The sequence below is a fragment of the Bufo gargarizans genome, unplaced genomic scaffold, assembly GCF_014858855.1.
Source record: "Bufo gargarizans isolate SCDJY-AF-19 unplaced genomic scaffold, ASM1485885v1 original_scaffold_1921_pilon, whole genome shotgun sequence".
Lineage (NCBI taxonomy): Eukaryota > Metazoa > Chordata > Amphibia > Anura > Bufonidae > Bufo > Bufo gargarizans.
Genome location: NW_025334570.1, coordinates 345818 through 372100, shown reverse-complemented (window position 1 = coordinate 372100; position 26283 = coordinate 345818). Strand labels below are relative to the sequence as shown.

Sequence of the window (26283 nt, the reverse complement as noted above, 5' to 3'; positions counted from 1 at the left end):
TGCCTGCTGTACTGCCCCCTCTCCCCTGTAACTGCCCTGCTGTACTGCCCCCTCTCCCTGTAACTGCCCTGCTGTACTGCCCCTCTCCCTGTAACTGCCCGCGTACTGCCCCCTCTCCCTGTAACTGCCCTTCTGTACTGCCCCCTCTCCCTGTAACTGCCCTTCTGTACTGCCCCCTCTCCCTGTAACTGCCCTTCTGTACTGCCCCCTCTCCCTGTAACTGCCCTTCTGTACTGCCCCCTCTCCCTGTAACTGCCCTTCTGTACTGCCCCCTCTCCCTGTAACTGCCCTGCTGTACTGCCCCCTCTCCCTGTAACTGCCCTGCTGTACTGCCCCCTCTCCCTGTAACTGCCCTGCTGTACTGTCCCCTCTCCCTGTAACTGCCCTGCTGTACTGCCCCTCTCCCTGTAACTGCCCTTCTGTACTGCCCCTCTCCCTGTAACTGCCCTGCTGTACTGCCCCCTCTCCCTGTAATGCCCTGCTGTACTGCCCCCTCTCCCTGTAACTGCCCTGCTGTACTGCCCCCTCTCCCTGTAACTGCCCTGCTGTACTGCCCCCTCTCCCTGTAACTGCCCTGCTGTACTGCCCCTCTCCCTGTAACTGCCCTGCTGTACTGCCCCCTCTCCCTGTAACTGCCCTGCTGTACTGCCCCCTCTCCCTGTAACTGCCCTGCTGTACTGCCCCCTCTCCCTGTAACTGCCCTGCTGTACTGCCCCCTCTCCCTGTAACTGCCCTGCTGTACTGCCCCCTCTCCCTGTAACTGCCCTTCTGTACTGCCCCCTCTCCCTGTAACTGCCCTTCTGTACTGCCCCCTCTCCCTGTAACTGCCCTTCTGTACTGCCCCCTCTCCCTGTAACTGCCCTTCTGTACTGCCCCCTCTCCCTGTAACTGCCCTTCTGTACTGCCCCCTCTCCCTGTAACTGCCCTCCTGTACTGCCCCCTCTCCCTGTAACTGCCCTCCTGTACTGCCCCCTCTCCCTGTAACTGCCCCCTCTCCCTGTAACTGCCCTCCTATACTGTCCACTCACTGTAACTGCCTTCTTATACTGCCCCCCTCGCTGTCACTCCCCTCCTATGCTGCCCCCCCCCCCCTCGCTGTCACTGCCTTCTTATACTGCCCCCTCTCTGTCACTGCCCTCCTATGCTGCGCCCCCCCCCCCCCGGCTGTCACTCCCCTCCTATGCTGCGCCCCCCCCCCGGCTGTCACTCCCCTCCTATGCTGCGCCCCCCCCCCCCCGGCTGTCACTCCCCTCCTATGCTGCGCCCCCCCCCCGGCTGTCACTCCCCTCCTATGCTGCGCCCCCCCCCCCCCGGCTGTCACTCCCCTCCTATGCTGCGCCCCCCCCGGCTGTCACTCCCCTCCTATGCTGCCCCCCCCTGGCTGTCACTCCCCTCCTATGCTGCGCCCCCCCCCGGCTGTCACTCCCCTCCTTTGCTGCGCACCCCCGGCTGTCACTCCCCTCCTATGCTGCCCCCCCCCCCCGGCTGTCACTCCCCTCCTATGCTGCTACCCCCCCCCCCGGCTGTCACTCCCCTCCTATGCTGCTACCCCCCCCCCCCCCCCGGCTGTCACTCCCCTCCTATGCTGCCCCCCCCCCCTCCTTGGCTGTCACTCCCCTCCTATGCTGCCCCTCTCAGCTGTGAGGACATGGTGGATGCCCCTTTAAGAAAGGATGCGTCGTTGTGCTCACATCATGTCTTCACTCCACAGATCACATTCTCTTGATGATTTGCATAATCATGTGGAGTCTGTGATGAGATCCAAATTATAGAGACCTGCTGTAAGTATACATGGGGGCCACAGGGGCCCAGAGTGAGGTGGATGACAGCTGACGGGTGTCATGATGTTGCTGAGTCAATGGCTGTTTCCATCTATAAATTAACTTTTTGGCTTATAAAAATTCAAGTTCAAGTACCCAGTGATGGGTTTCTGGAGGGGGCTAATTTGGAATCTCTGCCAATTTGCTGGAGCACAAGCGAGTACAAGGAGCGTCTGTCTCTGGAGGACCCGGCACAATTCATTTCAGTGTAATGAATGTAATACTTTATTTCCCCTGTGGAGGCGCTGCAGGAGAATTGATCCCCTGGAGATTTCTAGATAGTGGCTTAAAGGAGTCATTTGACCCGATGCCCTCTTTTCTCCTCTCCCAGGTTCACGGCATCCGGTATGACCACCGTTCCAGACTGATCATAGACGAGGGATGGCTAAGGTGTCCGCCCTGGGCGGGGTAGAAGATGAGACCCCCGGAGCAGATACAGTGGATGAATTCACCGCCCCTGGAAAACAGTGGAGCTTACTGGAGCAAAGCCGCCATCGGGTGCAGGCGCTTTTCCCGGTGACGTTCACGGTCCTGGGGTACCTGGAGAACTTCAGCTGTGAGGACGGAGAAGATGGGAAGACGCCGGGACGCATCTGGCTGCAACTTAAAGGCAAGAAGCAAGACGTGCTAAAAGCTAAGGTACAGTGCGTGCATGTGATGGCGCGGGGGTAAATAGGTGCACCGTTTGTATCGGGGTAGCTCCAATAAATCTGTGTGCCCTGCCAAGGAGCTGTCATGTCCGACAGTCTGGTTGCTATGGATACACTGCCTATCAAGCACCCTGTTTTCCTAGTAGCCAGTCAGTCTGGGGTTACTCCAGCCTCAAGCAACAAGGCTTGGTGGGACTGACCCTAAGTTCACACCTGAGCGTTTTACAGCGCGTTCAAACGCGCTGTAAAACGCTCAACACATGAAAAGCAATGCTTCCCTATGGGAATGGTTCTCACCTGGGCGTTTTACAGCGCGTACGATCGCGCTGTAAAACGCCCGACGCTCAAACAAGTACTTGAGCTTCTTTGGGGCGTTTTGACGCGCGTTTGTGGCCATAGGACACTGCAGTCAATGACACAAACGCGCGTCAAACGCGCGTTTACTATTACAAAAAACGCGTGTCAAAAACGCGCGTTTGGGAAACGCTCAGGTGTGAAAGCAGGGTTAAAGCGGTTTTCTCGTGAAGATAACGCCTGTCCATTTTTGTTAGGGTGTGTTTTTTTGTTTGTTTTTTTGCATTATTCAGACGGGGTTCTTCACTCAGGACTCCCCATTAGGAGCAAAAATGAAAGGCCTCTCTGTACGAATGTTTTCATTTTTGGATGACTCCAGTCATGCTTGTGTCTTCGTCTGAATGGCCGCCATGTAATACCACATTTCCCCTGCGGTGGTCACTGTTTAGCTGGTGGTACCCAGGGCCGTGAGCTGGTTGCCCTGTGCGTTATGTTCTGGACAAGGTTTTCAGGACAGTAAAATTAGGCCATCAGTCTAAATTGCTAGGGGTGTGACTCCTGATCAGCTGGGGGCCACTGTGCGCAGTCCCCTTCATTAACAGCCACAGCGCCATACTTTTTGTAGTGGCTGCCCCTGGTATTACAGCTGAATGTGTTTCGGTCCCATTCAGATAGAACTGAGCTGCAATACTGTACACAGCCACTGCAAAAAGTGTGGCACTGCAGCTGGTAAACAATAAAGAGGACCAAGTTCAGGGGCTTACTTCTAGGGATGGGGATTGGAGTGGGACCCCCACAGACTGGCTATTATTGGCCTATTAAAACTTGGCACTTGGCAGATATTTAGTAGTGCAGGTTCCCCCTGCGACGGTGCAGGCAGAGCCGCAGCTTCCTCTGTCATGTGTCATCGCCTATTTAACAAAAAAAGTAATTTCCCACCGGGGAAAACTGGATCTTTACTAAACCTGTACAACCGGGTCGGTAGGCTCGCCTTCCTCAGTGACACGGATCTGTTGCTAAATTTAGTCATGGAGGATGAGAATACGCCTCGTTTTATGTCGTCGTAAAAAGAGAAACTCAAATACCTCACGCAGCCTTCAGTACCGCGCACAACCTGCAGATAGGTGTGGCACTGTTTTTGGAAGAAGGCAGCCACGTTTTTTTTCTAATTCTGCACTGGCTGAACAGGGTGGAATCTTGGCAGGAAATACGGCCATTGCGTTTTTATCCTTCTTCAACCATTGATTATGTAATTGAGAAAAATGAATGATTAATTAGGATTCATCGTCTTTGCAAGGCGAAGCACCTGGTGGAAAGTCCTGCCGAGGAGCTATGAGGAAGCGCGCGTCGTCTGTAGTCACAGCCATACAGGAAGTTCTTCTGTAGTTTTGTGGTCGGACAGAGAGAAGTATAGAAACGGGTCACCCGCAGGGAAACTCCGCATCCACGATTTTCTCAGAAGCTAATTCATGGTGACTCCGCAGCCGGTCATTCATCCTTTTTTTTTTCCTCTTCCTTAGATTGAATTTCCCAATCTATATAAAGTGTCTCAACAATACAATGGACTCCAGGGGCGGATTGGCCCTGGAGAAAAACCTAAAAGTGGCCCCATGTTGTAGACGGGCAAGGGGGGTGAAAAAAAAATGTATCCCATGTCAGACTCTGCGTCACGTGTGTCCCATTGTTTCCTGTGGGTGTCCACGTTGGCATACATACGTGACACTGTTTCTGCACATTCGCCATGGCGAGGTACGTGCGTCATCTGGACCAATGTTAACGCAAAACCACAGCAGAAAACCAAATGTTAGCCTCTGATTTCGAGGTGCATAGAGAAGGGTATGTTCCCACAGCAGTCACTATAAAGCAGGGGTGTAAAATGGGGAAAGGGGCACGATGCTGGGAGCCAGGGGAGCACAAACAAGTATATTTACCCTGGCCGGGGTATTTAGGTAAATTATATCCTAGCCCAGAAGTCGCATTAAGGCGTCTACAGGTGTCATGGATGTCTGCACACACGGGACTGAATTAATGTGAGCACGAGCTGGGTATGAAAGGTAAAATAAGTACATATGAAGGTGACTCCTAATGTCAGTCCGGCGCTGGCACATGGAGCTAGTAAGGTGCTGCCAGGTGGTCGGCCCACAGGCGGCTGATCTGCTGCAGCATTCGTATACATACAGAGGACACACTAATCTGGAAAATCCGTCCTCTTTGGACATATCATAAAAGGAACAAAGATTGACCAGGCAATCCTCACACAACCAAGGTGGTGCCCCCTTTATTTTGGGGTCTGCGGCAGGGTATATATTGAGGCAGGGTCCCATTAATACTGGGTGCCATCTCCCCTTTTGCTGCTCTCCAGCCATCGTTAGTGCCAAGGAAGAACCTTCCATTATTGCTTTCATCCCTGAACACTATTGTTTGCCATTTCTTTATATATATATATATATATATATATATATATATATATATATATATATATATATATATATATATAATTTTTTTTTTTTTTTTTTTTTTTACTGTTTATTAACTATTTCCCCCCTTAGGGGCTAGAACCTGGTATCTTTTTATCCCTTGTCATATTCACCCTAATAGAGCTCTATCAGGGTGAATAGGACCACACACACTCTGTGCGCATAGTACACACAGCTGCAGGGAGATTACCATGGCAGCCAGGGCTTCTGTAGCGTCCTGGCTGCCATGGTAACCGATCGGTGCCCCAGGATTACACTGCTGGGGCACCGATCAGAAGCTGCCACTGCCACCAATGAGGAGGAGGGGAGGGGACCCTGTGGCCACTGCCACCAATGATTTTGATACTGAGGGGGAGGGAGCACTGCGCCACCAATGATAGTTAACCTTTAATACAGGAGGCGGTACCGGCAGAATCAGTGAGCTGCGATCAGCGGCAGTTAACCCTGCAGCGCCCTGTCATAGAGGCTGGGCACCGCCTCCTGTACTTGTATTAGAAGTTAACTTTCATCGGTGGCGCAGTACGCCTGCTCCTCCTCCTCCCGTCTCTCCTCATTGGCAGCTGAGGCACAGGGGGGGAAGGGAGAGACTGCTTCCTTCTTCCCTGTGCTGCTGAGGGAACTTGCAACGCGCTGACAGCAGCACGCTCTAAGTTCTGTGATACTGGACTGCGCAGCCCAGTATTGAAAAAATGGGAATTCTTCATATCGTATCGAAACGTGTACAAAAGTATCGATTGGGTATCGAAATTTCGATACCCTAAACAACCCTACTTTGCAGGAGGATCTGACCCCTTTTCTCTCTTGCAGGAGTACGTCAAAGGCCTCTGTGAACCTGAGATGGAGATAACAGACACCTACCCCAAGGAGATGCATTGCATATTTGCCGGCGCTCAGAGTTTATTCCTCAACCGTCTCATTACGGACACTTGTGCTCACATCGCCATGGCGGAAATTGGCGTCCTATGTATTAAAGGGGGAACAGAACCCGTTGTCTTGGCCCAGAGTCACATCCAACAGTTTGTTAGACTTTTTAGAAACAATGAAAGTTCACCCCAAGGCCGAGAACCGGAAGTAAAGCGGAGTTTTAAAGATTTTGTGGAACGCAATGCAGATAAGTACACAATGGACTTACTATTACTGCCCAGCGCGCTAAAGGAGGAGCTGCTGAACCTGACGTTAGAGGAACAGTGTTCTTCAGTTTCTAGTGATGCAGATCTCGAAGTCGCCATAGTAAATACCAATGCGAAAGCCCAGTCCCATATTAGTCAGTGCACTGACCAGTCAAGAAGAAACACATGTACCCCCGTGACGGAGCTGACCAACCAGCTGGACTCTGTGTTTTACGGTGCACCAGAAACGCAACCAAACCCGGCCTCCATGTCTGGGACAAAGAGACGTAGCTCAGAGAGTGAAGAAAGACGTCTGAAGAAGCCCTTCTCCTTAGAAGGCATCCAGTTGGACGGTCCCATCTCCAGAACTCACGCTAAGTCTGATGTCCCCTTTATTGACTTGGTTTCTGATTCCAGTGAAGACTCGTTGATCGTTGTGGAGAACGACTACAGCGTAAGCGCCGAAACGGAATACAAGATCCTTGTAAACTTTTTCATAAGCATGGGATATTTCAAGGAAGTGGTTGAAAAGGTTATCTGTGACTTGGGGCAGTTTGAGGAACCTTTGAAGCTTCTTGAACAAATAGAAAAAGAATGTAATAAGGTGCCGATGGCGAAGAGCCAGGTGGAGATTAATGCCCGCAGTCAGCAAAAAGAGGCCAAAAAGGAATCGCAGCCGCAGCAGGAGGTGATTGTAGACCCCGTCAGGACATATGCGTGCAGTAATGGAGTCTCTAGGAACAGCCCCATAGGTACCGAAGGATTTGCAACTAAGAAACCAGACATGGAAGTGACTTTACCAAAAAATATAAGCTTTGTTGCAAGAGGCGCTTCTAGTCCTCCAAGGAATAGACCTGACTTGGCCCTAGAAGGACCCGGACCATCCAACCTGCCTCCAGTCAAAGTTACGAATCCGATCCCTGTCAAATCCTCCAGTCCTACTTATCCACCAGTACGTGTACAGAATGACAAGTCTGAGAACCTGAAGCCATCTGTAACTGGAGTTCAAATATTCCTCAATTCAATTAAAACGCCTTATAAACTAGAGTTAAAGAATGAGCCCGGGAAAGCGGATCTCAGACACATCATTATCGATGGAAGCAATGTGGCTATGAGGTCAGTACTCCGCTGATTGTCTTCACACGTTCCATCTTTCCCCTATTGCTGTAGGGAGGTTACGAGATAGTCGCGCCTACAGTAGTCAGACAATAAGCACTTCCATAGGCAGGAAAGTAGAAATTTGGTGACTAGAGTTTACTAGGTTCGTTGGCTACACAAGTCCTCGGATTTATCCAGACTGTGAGGTCAATGCCGCCGTGCTCTTTGTTGTAGTGAGATCAGGGCTCTGGCTGGAGCACAACCTTCTAGTGAGGTCCGTGCTGTCCTGGTTGTTGTGGTGTCAGCAGGCTCAGACTGGCCCACAGGGGTACAGGGAAATCCCCGGTGGGCCCCTGAGCAAGGTGGGCCCCTAGTCTCACACCCCCTGCACAAGTGGCACATAACACATTAGATTTAGTACACTACATACATATATTCAATGTACAGCACCTCAACCAGCTTATGTTCATATAAAAAAAACTTGTTAGATTATTTATTATATTTGAATGTATCCTTACGGCGGGCCCCCAAAATAAATTTTACTGGTGGTCCCTAGGTACCCCAGTCCGACACTGGGTGTCGGTATCATCAGATGAGAAGCCCGAGTCATATGAGTGAAACTCATGAGGGATACAGAAAAAAGCAACGCAGCGCCCATTCAGCCGTGTGATGATTGCAGTCACAATACATGACAAGTGGAAGATTTGATGTGTCCATGAGTCACAATACAAGTATAAACTTCGGGGTAGCTGATCGAGCATGGCATCATGCAGAAACCAGAGAAATACCAAAAGCAAAACTGTAGATGGATGTTATCCTACATGATAGTCAGCTCTTGTGTTTCATATTAATGCTATTGTACTGCTTAAAGGGTTTGTCCAGGAATTTGATATTGGATGGCCTATCCTCAGGATAGGTCATTAATACCAGTTCATCGGGATCTGACTGCAGGGCCCCGGCCGATCAGCTCTTGATCAGCACTCACTGGAGCTCTCCAGCCTCTTCACAGCTTCCCAAGCACAGCGCCATACATTGTATAGTGGCTATGCATGGTATTGCAGATTAGCGCCATTGACTCGAGGTACAGTGATGTCACATGGCCTAGTAAGAAGCCACAGCTCTCATCGGACCCCTGCTGATATGATATTGATGAATTGTCCTAAGGATAGGTCATCAATATCAAATTCCCAGATAACCCTCTCCCTCCCTGCACAATGACCTCTGTAGAGGTCACAAAACATGCCCTCAGACACCTGCTTCCTCTGGTCCTTGTGAACGCTGTAAAGCAAATCTCTGACTTCTGCTAACAACCACTCAAGCAAGATGGCCGCCCCTGTAATCATGTTCAAGAAACATAACTGGCTGACGACGGGGGTTGAAGACGCGCCGATTGTCCACATGCGGTTTAGCTCTATTCAGTGGAGCTAAACCGCGATCGGGTCTGCGTCCTCCAACGTGAACAACAGTGGCGGTTTCTGTCAGGGTATATGCAGCAGATTTTGACGGCGTCAAAATCTGCAATATGATCCGGCCCTATGAGCTGAACAGCCTTGACTGATGCCTATTACCTGCACTGATACATTGTAGCAAATTAAGGGTATGTTCACACGATCGTGCCGTGTTTTGCGGTCCGCAAATTGCAGATTTTCAGAACACGGATACCAGCCGTAGGCGTTCCACATATTTTGGAATGCACAGGGGTGACGCTATATAAAAAATGCCTATTCTTGTCTGCGATTTTAGAGAAGAATAGGACATTTTCTATCTTTCTTGTGGGGCCGCGGAACGGAACTGCAGATGTGGACAGCACACAGTGTTTGCGGCCCCATTGAAATGAATGGGTCCGCACCGGAACGGATGTGGACCCATTCATACGGTCGTGTGAATGTAGCCTAACTCGCATAGGATTTTCTAGACCAGGGATCAGCAACCTTAAGCACTCCGGCTGTTGTAAAACTACAATTCCCAGCATGCTCCATTAATTTCTATGCAAGCTCTTAGAAGAGCAGAGCAAATATGCATGCTGGGAGTTGTAGTTTCACAACAGCTGGAGTGCCAGAGATTCCCTACCCCTGGTCTACACTGCATGTATTGGGTGAGGAGAGGTTTTTCCTTTCTGGGTCTAATATAGAATCTTTACATTTTTCAAGATCTCTGCTTGCTTATAAAGTATATGAGAACATTGCAGATCTTTTTATTGTTTGATAATTAAGCTGTATCATGACAGACTGGATGATCCATTTTAATGGTGTGTTTTTATTTTTTTATAGTTTTAGCAAAGTTTTGGGTTTTGTCAGTATAGAAGTAGAATGTAGAAATATTAGTCATTTTTTATGATTTACAGTATTGTTCACGGTTTTGCCTCTTTACATGAGTGAGACTCATTACTTTCAATAGTTTCTCTATTGGTGACACAATGTTTCGGGAACAGTAGGTTTTGGTGTAAAATTAGAAATGTTTTTAATTTTGAGAAAGTGAACATTTGTGAGATCTCGTGTCAGCGGGCAGGTGGGTCTGAGTCACATCTGTTCTCTGGTGACGCCAGTCACATGCGGGTAGTCGCTGACTGGAGGGGAGCTGCCGTCGTGCGTATCCGGTTATGTTACAGGAACCACAAATCCCAAGGCATGATGAGAATTGTAGTCCTGCTGCAGCTGGAAAGCACCAGTGTGCAGCATAGTATTGCTGATCAGTCTTATGACTCTGATTGTCACTGTGTCAGCAGCAGCTGCTAGTAGCGGTATTACAGAGGAGCCCAGAGCTTGTGTGGAAGGTTATTTTGGTTGTGTCCTAATCAGTGCAGTCTAAACCTATGGCACTGTACAGGTTATATAGAAATCACCTAGTACATACACTGTACATACATTACTTATCCTGTACTGATGCTGAGTTACCTCCTGTATTGTACTCCAGAGCTGCACTCACTATTCTGCTGGTGCAGTCACTGTGTACATACATTACTTATCCTGTACTGATCCTGAGTTACATCCTGTATTGTACTCCAGAGCTGCACTCACTATTCTGCTGGTGCAGTCACTGTGTACATACATTACTTATCCTGTACTGATCCTGAGTTACATCCTGTATTGTACTCCAGAGCTGCACTCACTATTCTGCTGGTGCAGTCACTGTGTACATACATTACTTATCCTGTACTGATCCTGAGTTACCTCCTGTATTGTACTCCAGAGCTGCACTCACTGTTCAATGTGTGCACTGTAACACTAATTAGTGTCATCCACACACTGTGTAATCACCTGAATTGAGGAGTTATAGTTGGTGACACTTTTACGTTGGCTTCTTGCAGACACGGATTACAGAAGTTCTTCTCCTGCCGAGGAATTGCAATAGCCGTGGAATATTTCTGGAAGAGAGGACACCGGAATATCACAGTGTTTGTTCCTCAATGGCGAACGAAGCGAGATCCCAACATCACAGGTAATGCGGGGGACACTTGTGTGTGACTGCCATACAGAGGTTTCAGGCTCGGACGCAGCGTGGCTTACTGAGGATGATGGCGTCACTTTGTGCTAGAATATGTTTTCCGGAAATGGAATCTTGATGACTTATCCTCGGCAGAGGGTTGTGCTGAGCGCTGCGGTCCCTCCCTAGGCCAGTGACGTCACATTCATCGGTCACATGACCTATGTGCTGCTCAGTTGCATTCAATTGAATTAGCCTAGGCTGTAATGCCAGGAGCAGCCACTATACAACGTACGGCGCTGTGCTTGGGCTTCAAACAGCTGATCAGATACTGATGACCTATCCTGAGGACAGGCCATGAAAATTGATTTCCCGTGAAAACCCATTTAAATCGACCTTTATCAAAGTCCATTCATTACAGATATTCCCCCCGATACACACCTAAAATGGACACCTGAATGGAATTCCAGACTGCAGTGAAGACTGACACTTGGGACAGTAGTTGAGAGGGAGTTGGACAGGGAAAATTTCAGATTTCTAAACCATTTGGGGTCTGTGGAAAGGTGGGAGACAGACCCTACTATAATATAGAGAACAATGATTAGAGACGTGGCCCTAGCGCGAGCCCTGTGATGTCATTCAGCTGGCATGTTCAGTAGCTTGCGCCCCCCACCCATCGCTTGTTTTGCTGCAGGGTAACCATTGTTGCGGTTTCAAGGATGTCATAGTGAAACTTTTGCTCTGCAGTATTTTTTTTTTTTTTCATTTTTACTTTCATATTTTCCTGCATGAATAATGATAGAAATGAGTGGAAATTCTTCTGTTATAAGAAAACGTCAGGTTTCTTCAGACTGATGCTGGATGACGAGCGGGCTCCTTCATTACAGAGAGACGTTTTAGGAGCGTTTCACACAATCTCATTCCAGGATGTATTATATGTCAGTATTAGGCCTCATGCACATGACGGTTGTGTGTTTTGCGGTCCGCAAATTGCGGAACGGCATAGACAGCCATTGATATAACTGCCTATTCTTGTCCGGATTCAAAACGGACAAGAATATGACATGTTATATATTTTTTTTTTTTTTTTACGGAGCACTCATGTGCTGTCTGCATCTTTTGCGGCCCCATTGAAGTGAATGGGTCCGCATCCAAGCCGCAAAAACTGCGGCTCGGATGCGGACCAAAATAATGGTCGTGTGCATGAGGCCTTACTCACATGTGTCATGGCCCAACCGCAGAGATTACTCTCCTGAACTCGCAGCCTCATAGGGATCCATGATGCTGTTAGTTCAGTTCAGGCTGTGGCACACACGAGTCATACCGACATATAATACATCTTGGGGTGCGTTCGTGTGAATGGCCGCCTACTCTGCAATGTAGATATGCCCAGTCGCGGGAGATATGAGACCCTGTGGCTTCTTCTCCGCATGGTCAGCTTGATTGATGGGCCTGTTTATGTATAGGGTCAATCAAGCTGGGCATGGAGAAGCCGCTCAATGGGGCAGATTTATCCTTGGTTTTATGCCATTTTTAGGGGGATTTTTATATATTTTTTCTGGTGAACATCATATTTGTGACTTGTTAGGCCTCTATCACACGGCGAGTTTCCGCGCGGATGCAATGCGTGAGGTGAACGCATTGCACCCGCACTGAATCCGTACCCATTCATTTCTATGGGGCTGTGCACATGAGCGGTGATTTTTCAGGCATCACTTGTGCGTTGCGTGAAAATCATAGCATGCTCTATATTGTGCGTTTTTCATGCAACGCAGGCCCCGTAGAAGTAAATGGGGCTGCGTGAAAATCTCAAGCAAGTGCGGATGCAGTTGCTAGGTGGCGATCAGGATGGGGACTCGATCTTTTTATTATTTTCCCTTATAACATGGTTATAAGGGAAAATAATAGCATTCTTAATACAGAATGCTTAGTAAAATAGGGATGGAGGGGTTAAAAAAAACCACAAAATAATTATTAAACTCACCTCTTCCACTTGTGCGCGCTGCCCATCTCGTCTTCTTTCTTCTTCTTTGATGACCTGGGAAAAAAAGGACCTTTGGTGACGTCACTGTGCTCATCACATGGTCCATTACCATGGTGATGGGCCATGTAATGCCTCCGCGCTTATCACATGGTTCATCACCAAGGTGATGGACCACGTGATGAGCACAGTGATGTCACCAAAGGTCCTTTTCCTCCCTGGTCATCAAAGAAGAAGAAAGAAGACTAGATGGGCAGCGCGCACAAGTGGATGAGGTGAGGTTAATAATAAATTTTTATTTTTTAACCCCTCAATCCACATTGTAGTAAGCAATCTGTATTAAGAATGCTATTTGTTTCCCTTATAACCATGTTATAAGGGATGTTAAAGTAGCCCTAAATTAGAGCATCCGAGATGCACTCTGGTGCTCCAAATCAATGTACCCCCAAGGGGTTAATATCCACGCGTGGTTGAGAGACTGGACACTGACACAGAAGCTGGTCAAAGCAATCTCTAATTTATTACAGAAAGTAAGCGGTATATGTATCTTCAGAAAAGGGCAGTACTTTCTGAGGCCCAGGCATTATTTCATTGGCTCAAAAGGAAGCAGAGATAAGAGAAACAGAGATAACATCCTAACATCTGCGCACTGTGTATCACTTTGGAATGTGAACTAATGTAAACGCCTAAGTGTCCGCCATTTTGTAATGGCGTCTATTCTAACAATAATACTGCATACGTCATATGTGACACTTCAAGGAGGTGCTTCTCTATAGGCAGTGAATAATATGTATATATCATCAAGTCATATGATTGGCTTATGCATTCTACCACACTCTATGGGGCACCTGTACAAAGATGAGAAAACAGACCCTTCCCACAGCACAGCTCTTTGCCCCCCCCCCCCCCCCCTCTATTCTCCAGTCTTGAAACAGAGGGGGGTGGGAGGCACTAGAAGAAGAAAAATTTAACTCATTACAGTCCTAGAGACACAAAATATAGAATAAAATTCACACATTTTTAACAGGGAAAATAATAAAATCTACACAACACCTAACCCAAACACAAACTTCTGTGAAGAAGTCCAGGTCTGGGTACCAAACATGCCGATTTTTCTCATGCGCATGCAAAACGCATTAAAACGCTTTGCATTCGCCGGGGGAAAATCGCGCATTTTCCCGCAACGCCCGTGTGAAAGAGGCCTTACACTTCTCTACAAGCGTGCAGGGATTAGCATGGCCTCCTGTAGCCTGACAGATTCACTATAATTTACGTCCAAAACGGGAAAATGAAATTGCAGCGCATTTCGGACTGTCAGAAGGTGTGCCGCATCCTAATAAATTTGGTGCATCTTAGGACTTATGCTCACGACCGTATGTATTTTGCAGTCTGCAAAAAAAAAACTGTTGGCATCCGTATTGCATCCATTATTTATTTTACAGACCCATTGAAGTGAATGGCTCCACATACGGACCTGTTTAAAAAACGAAAAAAAACTGAAACAAGAAAAAAATAAGTTTGTGTGAGCCCTTACTCCGAAAGACTCGTAAGGCCTGTGTTGTCATTGGTTGATGAGAAAGTAAATGTTCGTCTTGTTTCTTGTCTTACAGAGCAGTACTTCCTTCAGCAGCTGGAAGAACTGGGAATCTTATCCTTCACCCCTTCCAGGACGGTGTTGGGCTCTCGAATTGCAGCACACGATGACAGGTGTGTAAGATATATATATATATATATATATATATATATTGGGTTCAGGAGCAGTCAGGGCTTGTGCCTCAGTTCTATTCTGCATGGCCCAAGCTGTCAGTACAGTGCGTTTATCTAAGCAGGGGGCGACTGTTCTTTGGGGGGCTGTGATCTCTATTTGCGATGTGGGGTGCTGGGTGCGATGGGTCTTTTAGTTACTCACAGAGAGGCGCAGATCTTATTGGTTATGACTCTGCAGAGGCACAACACTCTGGAGTGGTCACTGGCGTTGGTCAAGGCTATGCCCAAGGGACGGAAACTACACCACAGGTCCCTTGGCAATGGCTGACATCCAAATGGAGAGCACAGTTCCAGGGCCTATTGCCGTCTCTTAAACATGGAGAACTGCTTCTTCAGGAGAAATAGGGCACATGATCACTTAGGCTTGGCGGAATAAGCAAGTAGTGGCGCTGTCCCACAGGCCTTGTATCGCTCCGATAAACCATCAGTAGAATAATTAGGATTTTATTTATTAACCCCTTAACTGGGTTTTCTAGGACTAAGATACTGATGATCTATCCATAGAATAGGTAATCAATATCAAATCGGTAGGGATCTGAAATCTGGCGCCCCCACGATCACGTGTTAATGACGTAAATGGCACACAGCTGGATCAACGCAGCGCCACACACTGTATAGTGGTCGTTCTCAGGTACTGCAGCTAATATTCCTCTGCATAGTAACATACCTGCACCCCTCCTGCAGTTGCTATTGACTGCGACATCTAAGCTGTTTAACTGCTAGGATTGGAGTTGCCTCCATTCATGGCAGGAGCAGTGTCATGTATATCTCTATATCTCTATCCACAAGGTTAGTGTGATGTGTGTGTGTGTGTGTGTGTGTGTGTGTCTGTGTGTGTGTATGTATAATATATATATAGAGGTAACTACCATGCGCCTGTAATGGATGTACATAGCATTAAGGAGTTAATTCGTTAGACTGGAACACAGCTTTTCTGAAGCAGAATCTCTATGGGAAGCAGAAGTTCTGCCCGTGTCTGTATAATCTATCTATGACTGCGGACAGTGACCTTCCCATAGCAGAGTGCCTGTATGGAGGTCCACGGGGTCTGATGGAGGGGGTTGTGCAATATTTGGCTCGGCTTGAATTTCCTCTTTTTCTGCAGATTCCTTCTGCACTTGTCGGATAAGACTGGAGGAGTCATAGTCACCAACGACAATCTGCGGGAGTTTGTGGTAGAATCTCCTGTGTGGACCCAGATTATCAAAGAAAGGTCTGTGCCCATTTTCATTACTCATTCGCCCATAATTTCCACACAGTTCTCATTTATCACCTGTCCACATCGTCAGATTCGCATGTACAAGGGGCCCTGGGCTGTTCACTAAACTAGGAGCCCCCATAGTATCCAGACATGGAGGGTAATTTCCACCCTGAGATTTTGTGTAGATTTTGCTTCTAGTGCATTAAAAAGGGTGAAATCTGCCGTGGAAATCCGTGGCTCTTCCACGACATCATGGACATGCTGTGGATTTGTCAGCAGCGCGCTCATATTTGTGCACAGGTTTCGTAGCGCTATTTGCCTTGTCCTGCTAATTGGCACAGATGCAAATGCCCTGCAATTCTGTCCTCGCCCTGTGCCCCAATAAATACCTGCTGCACTATAGACATATCCTGTGCCCTTCTGTATATACACCCTATTGTCCCTCTAAACACCTTGTGTATGCTGTGCCCCCTTTTATAGGATGTTCACCCACCCTATTCCCCCACAGTATGTACACTCTGCATCCCAATATAGACATGATGTGGCCACCAGTCTCCTGCGGCAGCTATTAGACAGGAGCATGGACAGGAAGCAAGACTCGCTCCCTCGACACCTCCATACTGGGAGTGGCGCCTGCTGCAACGCATGTGGCAGCCATGGCTAGTAAGTAATAAGGGAGAGGCGTAAGGGCGCCCATGGGTAGCTGCCTAAACTAAAATAACTGTGTGATCACTAAGGGCCTGAATACTGGGACCACCCACGACCACATGAATGGGTGTTCTCTGTCCCTGTATTGTATGGCCTGGTGGTCACACGCGCACACTGCGGCTCCAGAAGATAGCAGAGTGCTGTACCCCATACACATTAAAGGGGTTGTCTGGGTTCAGAGCTGAACCCGGACATAACATCATCTTTACTCATTAAGCCTGTAGGAGTGAAGCATCAGAATTCAGAACATTTCTTGCTTCAATGCCCCCCACCGCCCTTGCCCTGCGCTGCTATCGCCTAGCAGTGATCCCAGTGATGTCACCGTCACAAATTGGGCAGTCTATAGCGCTGCCCTAGGCTCTAATAAAGCCTAGGAGATCGCTAAAGACCGCCCATTTGTGCCGATGATGTCACCGGGCTCACTGCTAGGTTGAAGGGCAAATAGGAGCATCGGAGCAAGAAATGCTCCGATGTTCCACTCGGACATGCTCAATGAGTGAAGATGAGGTTATGTCAAACCCGGACAACCCCTTTAATTGGGGAGGCAGTGGGCATGCTCAGCAACCACTTGAATCACATAGGATTTGTGATCCTGTGGATAGGGGATTAAAGGGATTATATGTTTAACTGATCTGACCTATCCTCTAGAGAAGACCGCAGCGCTACTGCGAGTGCCGGTGCCTTCTCAAACAGCTGATCAGCGGGCGTCCCTGGGTTTGGACCCCCATCATCTAGTAGAAAACCTCTTTAAATCTTGGAAGTGTTCACGCTGGAGGCCCACAGTAACTATATGTAAAGTCCCCCACCTATATTTTGTGGGAAGGAAACCCCTACTTTCCTCAGAGCAGTCTTGCTATTACCGTATTTTTTGCTTTATAAGACGCACTTTTTTCCCTCCAAAGTGGAGGAAAAAAGTCAGTGCGTCTTATAAACGAAAGGTGACCCCAAATGTGCAGGCTGCGGCACCTCAGGAGCGCTCACTAACTGCTCCTGAGCTGCCATGAAACTGTGGGCGGGCATGATGCCGGCAGCCCGCGTTTCAATTCATGCCGTTCGCTATCGTTGGACGGGCTGGCGGCTTCTCTGTATGCGCTGTACTGCCGCCAGCCCGAACGTTCTTCACTCACCGCAGCAGGAGGATCCCCTTCTCTGTGCTGCCTGGCCATCCAGCTGATTGGTGGTGAGCGCTTCCTGCTCCCCCCCCCTCCACCATTCAGCTCCCTACATTTCTCCCGCCATATTAGCTCTCCCCTGTCCTGGTACAGTAGATTGCTGCCTAAGTCCCTTGGTGAGGACAGCTCAGGGGCAATATATGGTACCCTAATGAAAAATGTGTGCCAAATATGACTATAACCCCCCTCGTCCATCGGAATCCACCCATGTTCTGCAGTAGATGGGTGGATTCCTATGGATGAGGGGGGTTATAGTCATATTTAATATAGACACATGCCAATTACAGAACAGTCCCTGGACAGTGTTTATTTTAAATATGACTATCGCCCCCCTCATCCATAGGAATCCACCCATCTATTGCAGTACATGGGTGCATTCCTATGGATGAGGGGGTTTATATGGTAGTCATATCAGTTACCATAAGCTAATACTGGTACAGTCCCTGGACAGTGTTTATATTTAATGTGACTATAACTCCCCTCATCCTTAAGAATACACCATTGTACAGTACAGCAGTGTATTCTTTAGGATGATTGGGGTTATAATCACATAATCCACTGATATGCTCAGCTAGTGTCCCCATGACTATGAAGGACACAATGCTGACGGTACTTTTTATTACTGTATTTTGTTGTAGAAAACTACCGTACTATAGTCTGCTGCTGCATCCAAGTTTAATAAGTTGTCAGCAGAAAAGGCTTTCATATAAGATCCCTTTTAAACTGGAGGTGATAAAATACTGCAAAGTACATGGAAACGGGGCTGCTGAGAGACATTTCGGGCCGCCTCCAACAGAAAAAGTGATACGGGAGTGGAGGAAACGGGAGGATCAGCTGCAAAAAGCAGATAAAAGCAAACACACTTTTCGTGGGCGTACTGCAAAATGGCCACAGATTGACGTGGAAATGAAAGATCACATGTCCCAGAAACACTGGCTTCTCAGTATCTACAAAAAGGATCCTATATGAAGCCAAGCGTCTAGCTGCAGAGAAAGGCATTGATGAGCTCACTGGATCCCCATCATGGTGCTACAGATTCATGAGGAGATGTGGCCTTGCGATGCGCACCAAAACTAGAATTGGGCAAAAAAATGACAAAAGAACATGAGTCCAAGATTCTTTCTTTTCACAAATATGTGCTGAATGCAAGAAAGAAAAAATGCTATGAAATAGGCCAGATTTGGGAATATGGATGAAGTCTCATTAACCTTTGATGTGAGAGGCGCAAAAACCGTAACGGTGAAGACCTCGGGACACGGGAAAACCCATCACACGGTTGTGTTGTCAAACTGCCACCAATTCACTAATTTTTAAGAGGAAGAACATGCCAAAAGAGGCGATTCCAAGAGGCGTAATTGTGCATGGCTGAGAATGACATGAGACTATGGGTCGGCAAAGTGTGGTCCAAACGCCCTGGAGGGCTTCTGAAGAAACCGGACCTACTTGTGCCTGACCAGTTTAGGGCACATATCGGTGAACCCAGGATTTGAACACTCATCTAGCGGTCATTCCTGGGGGGACTTACCTGCCAACTGCAGCCTTTTAAGGTTTTTATGCGAGAGGCGTGGAATAAGTGGATGGCTGCTGGGAATCGCGATCTTACACCCAGTGGACGGATGAAAAGGCCCACTATCACCCAAGTCTGCGAGTGGGTGAAGTCTTCATGGCAGTCAGTGAAGGATGAAACTGTTCTAAAATCCTTAAAAAAAAAAAAAAGGTGGCATCAATAATGGCCTGGACGGTTCTGAGGATGGTGTCCTGTATGAAGACACCAGTGACGGTGATGCCACTGAGCTTGAGTTCGGACAGTAGTGAGGACTCTTTGGGGGTTTCCAGATGACTAGAGGAGTATTGTCCTAAATCTTTCCGTTAATTACAGTAATAATGTTTCCTAATGCTGCTGTTGGCTGTTTGGTAATGTCTACACATTACATGTTATTTTATTTAAATATTTTAGCCCACCTTTTAGTTCAAATCCCCCTCCCCCCATTTTACTTCTCTGAAAACTAGGTGCGTCTTATAAAGCGAAAAATACGGTATATTTTGTGGGACGGAAACCCCTACTTTCCTCAGAGCAGCCCTGCTATAACATCCTTTTATATTTGGATTAACCCACATTTGCCATGTTGATGACCTCTGCAGGTTATTTGTAGGTACTGCACTCGCTTGCAAACCCATTTCCCTTGTGAGAGAAACTGAGCACCTGCTGCCAGGTTCCCCAATAGATTACAGCAGATCCCTGGGGCAATTTGTGAACTTTTTTTTTTCTTCAGTGTACTCTTTTTAACCCCTTTTAAAGAACGACATGACTTATTTTTATAGTGTTTTATATGTTTCTCCTCAGGTTATTGCAATATACTTTTGTCGGTGACATCTTCATGATCCCTGATGATCCACTGGGACGACACGGCCCAAAGCTGGATGATTTTCTTCACCAGCAGCCTGAGCGCAGGTGAGGAAGACGTCATGTCGGGTTTTTGGGAGTTCTGTTCTCTCCATTTATAGGCTAAACTTGGCAAAAAAAAAAAGAGGGCAGGGAGGCGGTTTTAAAAATGTCTCCATATGGATGTCATACAGAGATGAATTTGATTTTTTCAGAAGGATGTGCAGGCAGAGAAAGTAATTACTGATGACCCCAGTGCAGTTACAGCGTGGACAAGCAGGACGCCCCAGTCTTCTCTATATACGTGTCTGTCTTATTTTATATAAAATAATAAATTTAATAATTCAACTTTTCTTATTTTATTTTTTATTTTTTTGGCTCGAGTTTATTTCTACCCTTCAGTCAGCTCCGAGCTTTCTGTGAACCGGACTGCCCACATTTTTGGGACGACTGACTGTAAACATTGCAATTGTGAGGAACACGTTTAGAGGGAGGAGGGAGAGTTAAGAATTGCAGTAAAAGTTTCAGACTGGGAAGGAACTAGGCGTGTTCATACTGGAATTCCTGATTTCATAATTATTATTCCAGAACTAGAATAAACCATGACACAGGAGGTTGAAAGGGGTTTGCCAGGGAAATATTAGAAAAAAAACTGCCACAAAGGGTTAAAAACTTTCCCTCTTGCATCCCCCTGTCGCTGCATTCCATTGCACATACAGAGGGGTTCTCAACTCTGGCACATAAAACGGGCGATCCAGGATGTCTGTATTCCTAATAGGGCATATAGAAAGTTATTGTCTTCATAAGTCAACCCCTTTAACCACCCAACTGTTCTGGCTGAGCTCAGGTCGGGCAGAAAGAGGGGGCAGGGCTGCTTTAGATGCTGATATCTCCTCAATGGTAGCAGAAGCCTGGTCGAGTCGTAAAAACTTGCTTTTACTTTCACGTTCAGCTGCATTTGCAGCATCCCGATTTCTAACAGTGATATCTTCCCATGTAATGAAGATATTGCTGTCATTCTGGCATTGTTTGAAAGCTTGGAATGCCAGCTTTCAAACAATACTGGTTGTACAAACCAGAGATATGAGCCGCTAAAGCAGCCACCCCCCTCCCCTTCAGTCACTGAACGGCGTTTTGGACAGAGGAAATACAGCAGCATGCTGCGGTATTACCTCCATCCAAAATTCCGGATCAGATGCCGGCATTAATTTACATTAAAATGTATTAGTGCTGGATCCAGCATTAAAAATACTGCAATGCCGGGATCCGGGGTCCTGCAAAATGGAAAAAAAAAATATATAACTGATCAGTTTCTTCGGATAACATATGGAGAGACGGATTCATTCTTGCAATGCATTTGTAAGACTGATCCGCATCCGGATCAGTCTACAAATGCTGTCCGTTTGCATGCAGATTGCCTGATCCGGCAGGCAGTTCCGGCGACAGAACTGCATGCCCGATCACTCTGCCGCAAGTGTGAAAGTACCCTAACCCTAAGTTCACACCTGAGCGTCTTACAGCGCGTTCTAACGCGCTGTAAAACGCTCAACACATGAAAAGCAATGCTTCCCTATGGGAATGGTTCTCACCTGGGCGTTTTACAGCGCGTACGATCGTGCTGTAAAACGCCCGACGCTCAAACAAGTACTTGAGCTTCTTTGGGGCGTTTTGACACGCGTTTGTGGCCATAGGACACTGCAGTCAATGACACAAACGAGCGTCAAACGCGCGCTTACTATTACAAAAAACGCGCGTCAAAAACGCGCGTTTGGGAAACGCTCAGGTGTGAAAGCAGGGTTAGATATACCAGAGCAAGTCGGATGCCTGTGAAGGCGTCTGCTTGCCATGGTAAGCATCGGGACGCTGCCACAGCGCAGCGGTCCGATGAGGGAGGGAGCTCCCTCCCTCGGTTTACCCTTCAAGCATCGGGCTGCTGTCATAGCAGAGCAGCGGCCCGATGCTTAGCCCCTCCATACAGCGGTTCCTAAGGACCATGGCATGGAAGGGGTTAAACGGCTGACATCAGTGCCAGCACTGATGTCGACCGTTTTAAACAGAGTGTTAGCTGGACATTAAAGCTAACACTCTGCCTGCTGCGCGTTCTGCTATCTTGAAAGGGGGGGCAGGGGTGTTGTGTGCGGGGGGCTTTTAACCCATCAAGCATCGGGCTGCTGCCAGGCTCAGAACCACGGCATGGAAAGGGTAAACGGCTGACATCTGTGCCGTTTCAAGCAGAGTGTTAGTTGGACATTACAGCTAACACTTTGCTCGCTGCCGCTCTGCCATCCTGAAAGGGGGGGGGGGGGGGGGGGGGTTTGCTGCGCGCTCTGCATCTCCTACGCTCAGCGTTCCGATGGGGGAGTGAGGGAGCTCCCTCCCTCAGTTTACCCTTCAAGCATCTGACCGCTGCCACAGGCTGCAGGGAAACTTGTGTGGAGCGATGGAAAACTGGTGACACACACGGACACAGCGCACTCACACAGGGATTTTATTATATTAGATGTGACTTTATAATCACGGTACGGACCCACTTAATAAAATTTTTTTTTTTACCACACAGTGAATTAAATAATGTAAAAATTTCTTTTTTTTTTTTTTTTTTTTTATCTTTCTCCCCAACAATAAAATAAGAAGTTATTTAATACATTATATCACTATATATACCCCAAAATGGTTCCTAAGAAAACCTACAACTAATCCCGCAAAATAAAATAAATATAGAAGAAATTAAAAAGTTATGACTGCTAGAACACAAGATTTACTGCAGACCCACATAAAAAAATCAACCCCCAAAAAAGTGACATTTTTGGGAGGGTTTTTCCAATTTTAACGGGACTAGGGATGAACGAACTTGTGTTTTACAGTTCAAGTTCGGATTTTATTGCAATTCCAATATGGATTCTGTTACCACGGACCATAACGGAACTCTATGACGGAATGTCTTTTAAAGAGGCATTCCGTTATGCATTCCATCATAATAGAAGTCTACGGCCAGCATAACGGATCCGTCTGGTTTCTGTTATGCAGGATCTGTTATGCGGCCCATAGGCTTCTTAAAGGCATTGAGTCATAGAATTGTTATGGCCCGTGGTAACGGAATCCATATCTGGATTGTAATAAAACTCAAACTTGTAAAACACAAGTTGACTCATTCCGAAACAGGACCGCTAGGATGTTAAGAAGCAGGGAAAATAATGTAATTCTGCATGTGCAATATGGCAGAATATGTTTTTATTGGAGGATGTGTACATCTTATATTATTGTTATATGTGAAGTGAGGATGGCACAGCAACAAACTATGGCTTATAGGGATTCTGTCACCTCGTTTTAGGTCATAGAGCTGCGGACATGCACGGCTAGATCACCGCTAGCATCTCCGCAATATACCGGTCCTATAGGGCTGTGTGCTTTTGATATATGTAAATGACCCTGGTAAGGTGCCCAAGGGGCTGTACTAACCACCTTGGTGCCCAGCCACACCACCCTGTGAAGGAGCCTGGCACCGCCTGTGTCCTCCGAATCTCCTCCTTGCCACAGTTAGATTGCCGTAATCTCGCGATGCGTGAGCTCGTGCATGCGCAGTTCCTTCTGAGGCTGATGCCAGCACAGGGAAGAAACACAATACCCGCACTGCACATGCGCGAGCTCTCACATCGCGAGATTACGGCAATCTAACTGTGAGCTAGGAGGAGATTCAGAGGACGCAGGCGGTGCTGGGCTCCTTCACAGGGGGGCGTGGCTGGGCACCAATGTGGTTAGTACAGCCCCTTGGGCACCTTACCAGGGTCATTTACATATATCAAAAGCACACAGCCCTATAGGACCGGTATATTGCGGAGATGCTAGCGGCGATCTAGCCGTGCATGTCCGTATCTCTATAGCCTGAAACGAGGTGACAGAATCCCTTTAACTGACCAATTTATGGCACAGGATTTCCTTTTCTCTCTGTTACAGTAAAGTTTCTACATTGTAACAGCATTTTGCAATTTTCTCCTGGACACATTTTTCCACAAGAAATGTATCAACGGTTTTAATCAAGGCAGATGTCAGCCAGCCGGCGTACACATCCATGTGACTGCCTGTGCAGAATCACAACCAAGTGCAAGAGGCCTAAAAGAGAACAGGAGCCTGGATACCCCTCCTGGAGTGTAATAATATTACAGGTTAAGGTTACTAGGTGCGGGTCCAGGGAATTATTCACAGTACCAGATTTGGTAAAGGATATATCATTTTTCTCTAAAATGAGGAAAGTAGTTTCCCTACTTTATGGGGTTCTGTCTTCCCCAGGGTATTAGGCTGCACTGGATGTACGGATGTCCTTTACTATGTTACTGTGTGTATTTCAGACCTTTTGCACTAATATTCCACATGTATTACCTGTTTGTTCTCTCTCCTTTTCTCAGACCTCACCCTCCCACCCCTCGTCCATCGGACAGCGGAGTGTTTTTCCCCAGCCATGACACCTCCGTTTCAGGGATGTTCCCAACTGTCACCAATCACACACCACATCCCACAACTTTCCTAAACAAAGCCCCTGTATCCCGTCCAGCCTTCCAGAACCAGCTGCGCCCAGCGGCCGTCACCCCCCATCAGAGGACTTATCATGAGACTTTATCACTACAAGTAGACCTCTTAAGAATATTTCCTGAATCCCAACAAAGGGAGAAAATCAACCAGGTCCTGTCTGAGCATCCTTACATGCGGGACCTCAATGCCTTGTCAGCAATGATCCTGGACTGAGCACCTTCAGGTCACGCTCCTCTTCGCTCTTTCGCCAAGCTGTTTTATTTAACCCCCTTTGTTGTCATTTGTGCGTCAGATCCGCCACTGGTGGAATCGTATTTTTTCTTTTACTAATGTTCATCGCTAGATAGAACGAAGAAATGGATAGGCTGTTCAGCTGCCGCGAGAGCTGTACATATGAACAGGAGCATGAACAAAAAGCTATAGAAAGTAGATATATATTTATGTATTTTTTTATATATAATCTATATCTCAGGTCTGACCCGTTATTGCCTGGGAAGGGAGGCTGGAAAAGAATACAATCCTAAAAAAAAGTTTGTAAACAATAACTTTAAAAGATAAAACCAGTGGGGTACTGGTGCAGCCACTATACAGCAACCCTGAACTGGGTATGTGGGGTGACACTGACTGAATTGGGAATCTCTGCTCATCAGATTGCTTCCTCCCAGTTCAGGATGCTGGAAAGGACTGGCTGCGATGCAGAGAGCGATGCGTTAAAAGGAACCTGTCACCAGTTACCTGTGTGCACAGACCCATAGCTCTGGTTCACCTGTGCTGCTTTTTCCTAATATGCAGGTTAGGCCTTTGGTGCAACGAGGGCATCACCGTTGCTCTGATTTCACCCAAACTCAGCTCATTTCTGTGGCCAGCCCCTCCATCACAGCAAAAGCAAAGGCTGGCCACAGAAAAGAGCGGAGCTTGAATGAAATGAGAGCAACTATGACACCCTCATTGCACCAAAGGCTTAATTTGCTTAGTAGGAAAACGTATCGTAACTCTGGAACGGAGCCTCGGATCAACAAAGGAAAAACAGCTACGCAAATGTCTACGCAAACATTTGGATGGGAAGGTTGCTGGTGACAGATTCCCTTTAGGCAGGCTTCCCTCCCAATGCTATGAGTAAATCATCAGATGAATTCGGTATGCAGCCCCCCTGCACAGTGTAGTCACAGTACTTCGCACCCACTGATTTAGCCTTCATTTTTCTGACCGATAAGAAGCTTGTAGCTGCGACTTTCCTTGACACTAAGCTGATGATAGGAAGGTGGTCTTGCTGCTGGGGCTCCCATTGCTAGGAGAGGAGGGCATTAAACATTAAATTCCGATGGAGGAAAGGGGGGTCCTGTTTACGGGCTCCCCCAACATGTCGTATGGAAAGGGCTGTCTAAAGTTAGTAGTTGCCAGTTGCACAACAGTTTTGCTTTAGGTTTTATTGAGGAAATCCAGAATACCCCCAAAATGTACCCCCCAAATCAGAGGGTTCATTATGTACAGATTTAGTTGTCATTTGAGTTCAGGCTTAGCACAAGGCTGGAGTTTTGGTCAATTTTCCACATATTTGTCAAAAGCTGGAGCGAAGAGAAAAACGTTCCCACTGTCGTCTGCTAGGATGTGAATATGTGGACGCGCTGCGGCCATAGAGATACGTAATGGGGGAGAGCGGAAGATGTGCAGCT

The 26283-nt window shown here is 47.5% G+C and overlaps 1 protein-coding gene across 2 annotated transcripts; it reads left to right on the top strand.

Moving 5' to 3' along the window:
- Positions 1-2157: 2157 nt before the first annotated feature.
- N4BP1 (NEDD4 binding protein 1) lies at positions 2158-25364 on the top strand. Of its 2 annotated transcripts, none has more exons than XM_044274631.1 (7): positions 2158-2459; positions 6049-7466; positions 10756-10886; positions 14463-14559; positions 15725-15832; positions 20045-20152; positions 24487-25364. In XM_044274631.1, exons 1-7 carry the CDS (start codon positions 2202-2204, stop codon positions 24821-24823), a joined length of 2457 nt encoding a protein of 818 aa, XP_044130566.1. In that variant the 5' UTR covers positions 2158-2201; the 3' UTR covers positions 24824-25364. The 2 variants fall into 2 exon arrangements, with proteins under 2 accessions (XP_044130566.1, XP_044130567.1); XM_044274632.1 differs by lacking the exon at positions 24487-25364 and adding an exon at positions 20299-20338.
- Positions 25365-26283: the final 919 nt, after the last annotated feature.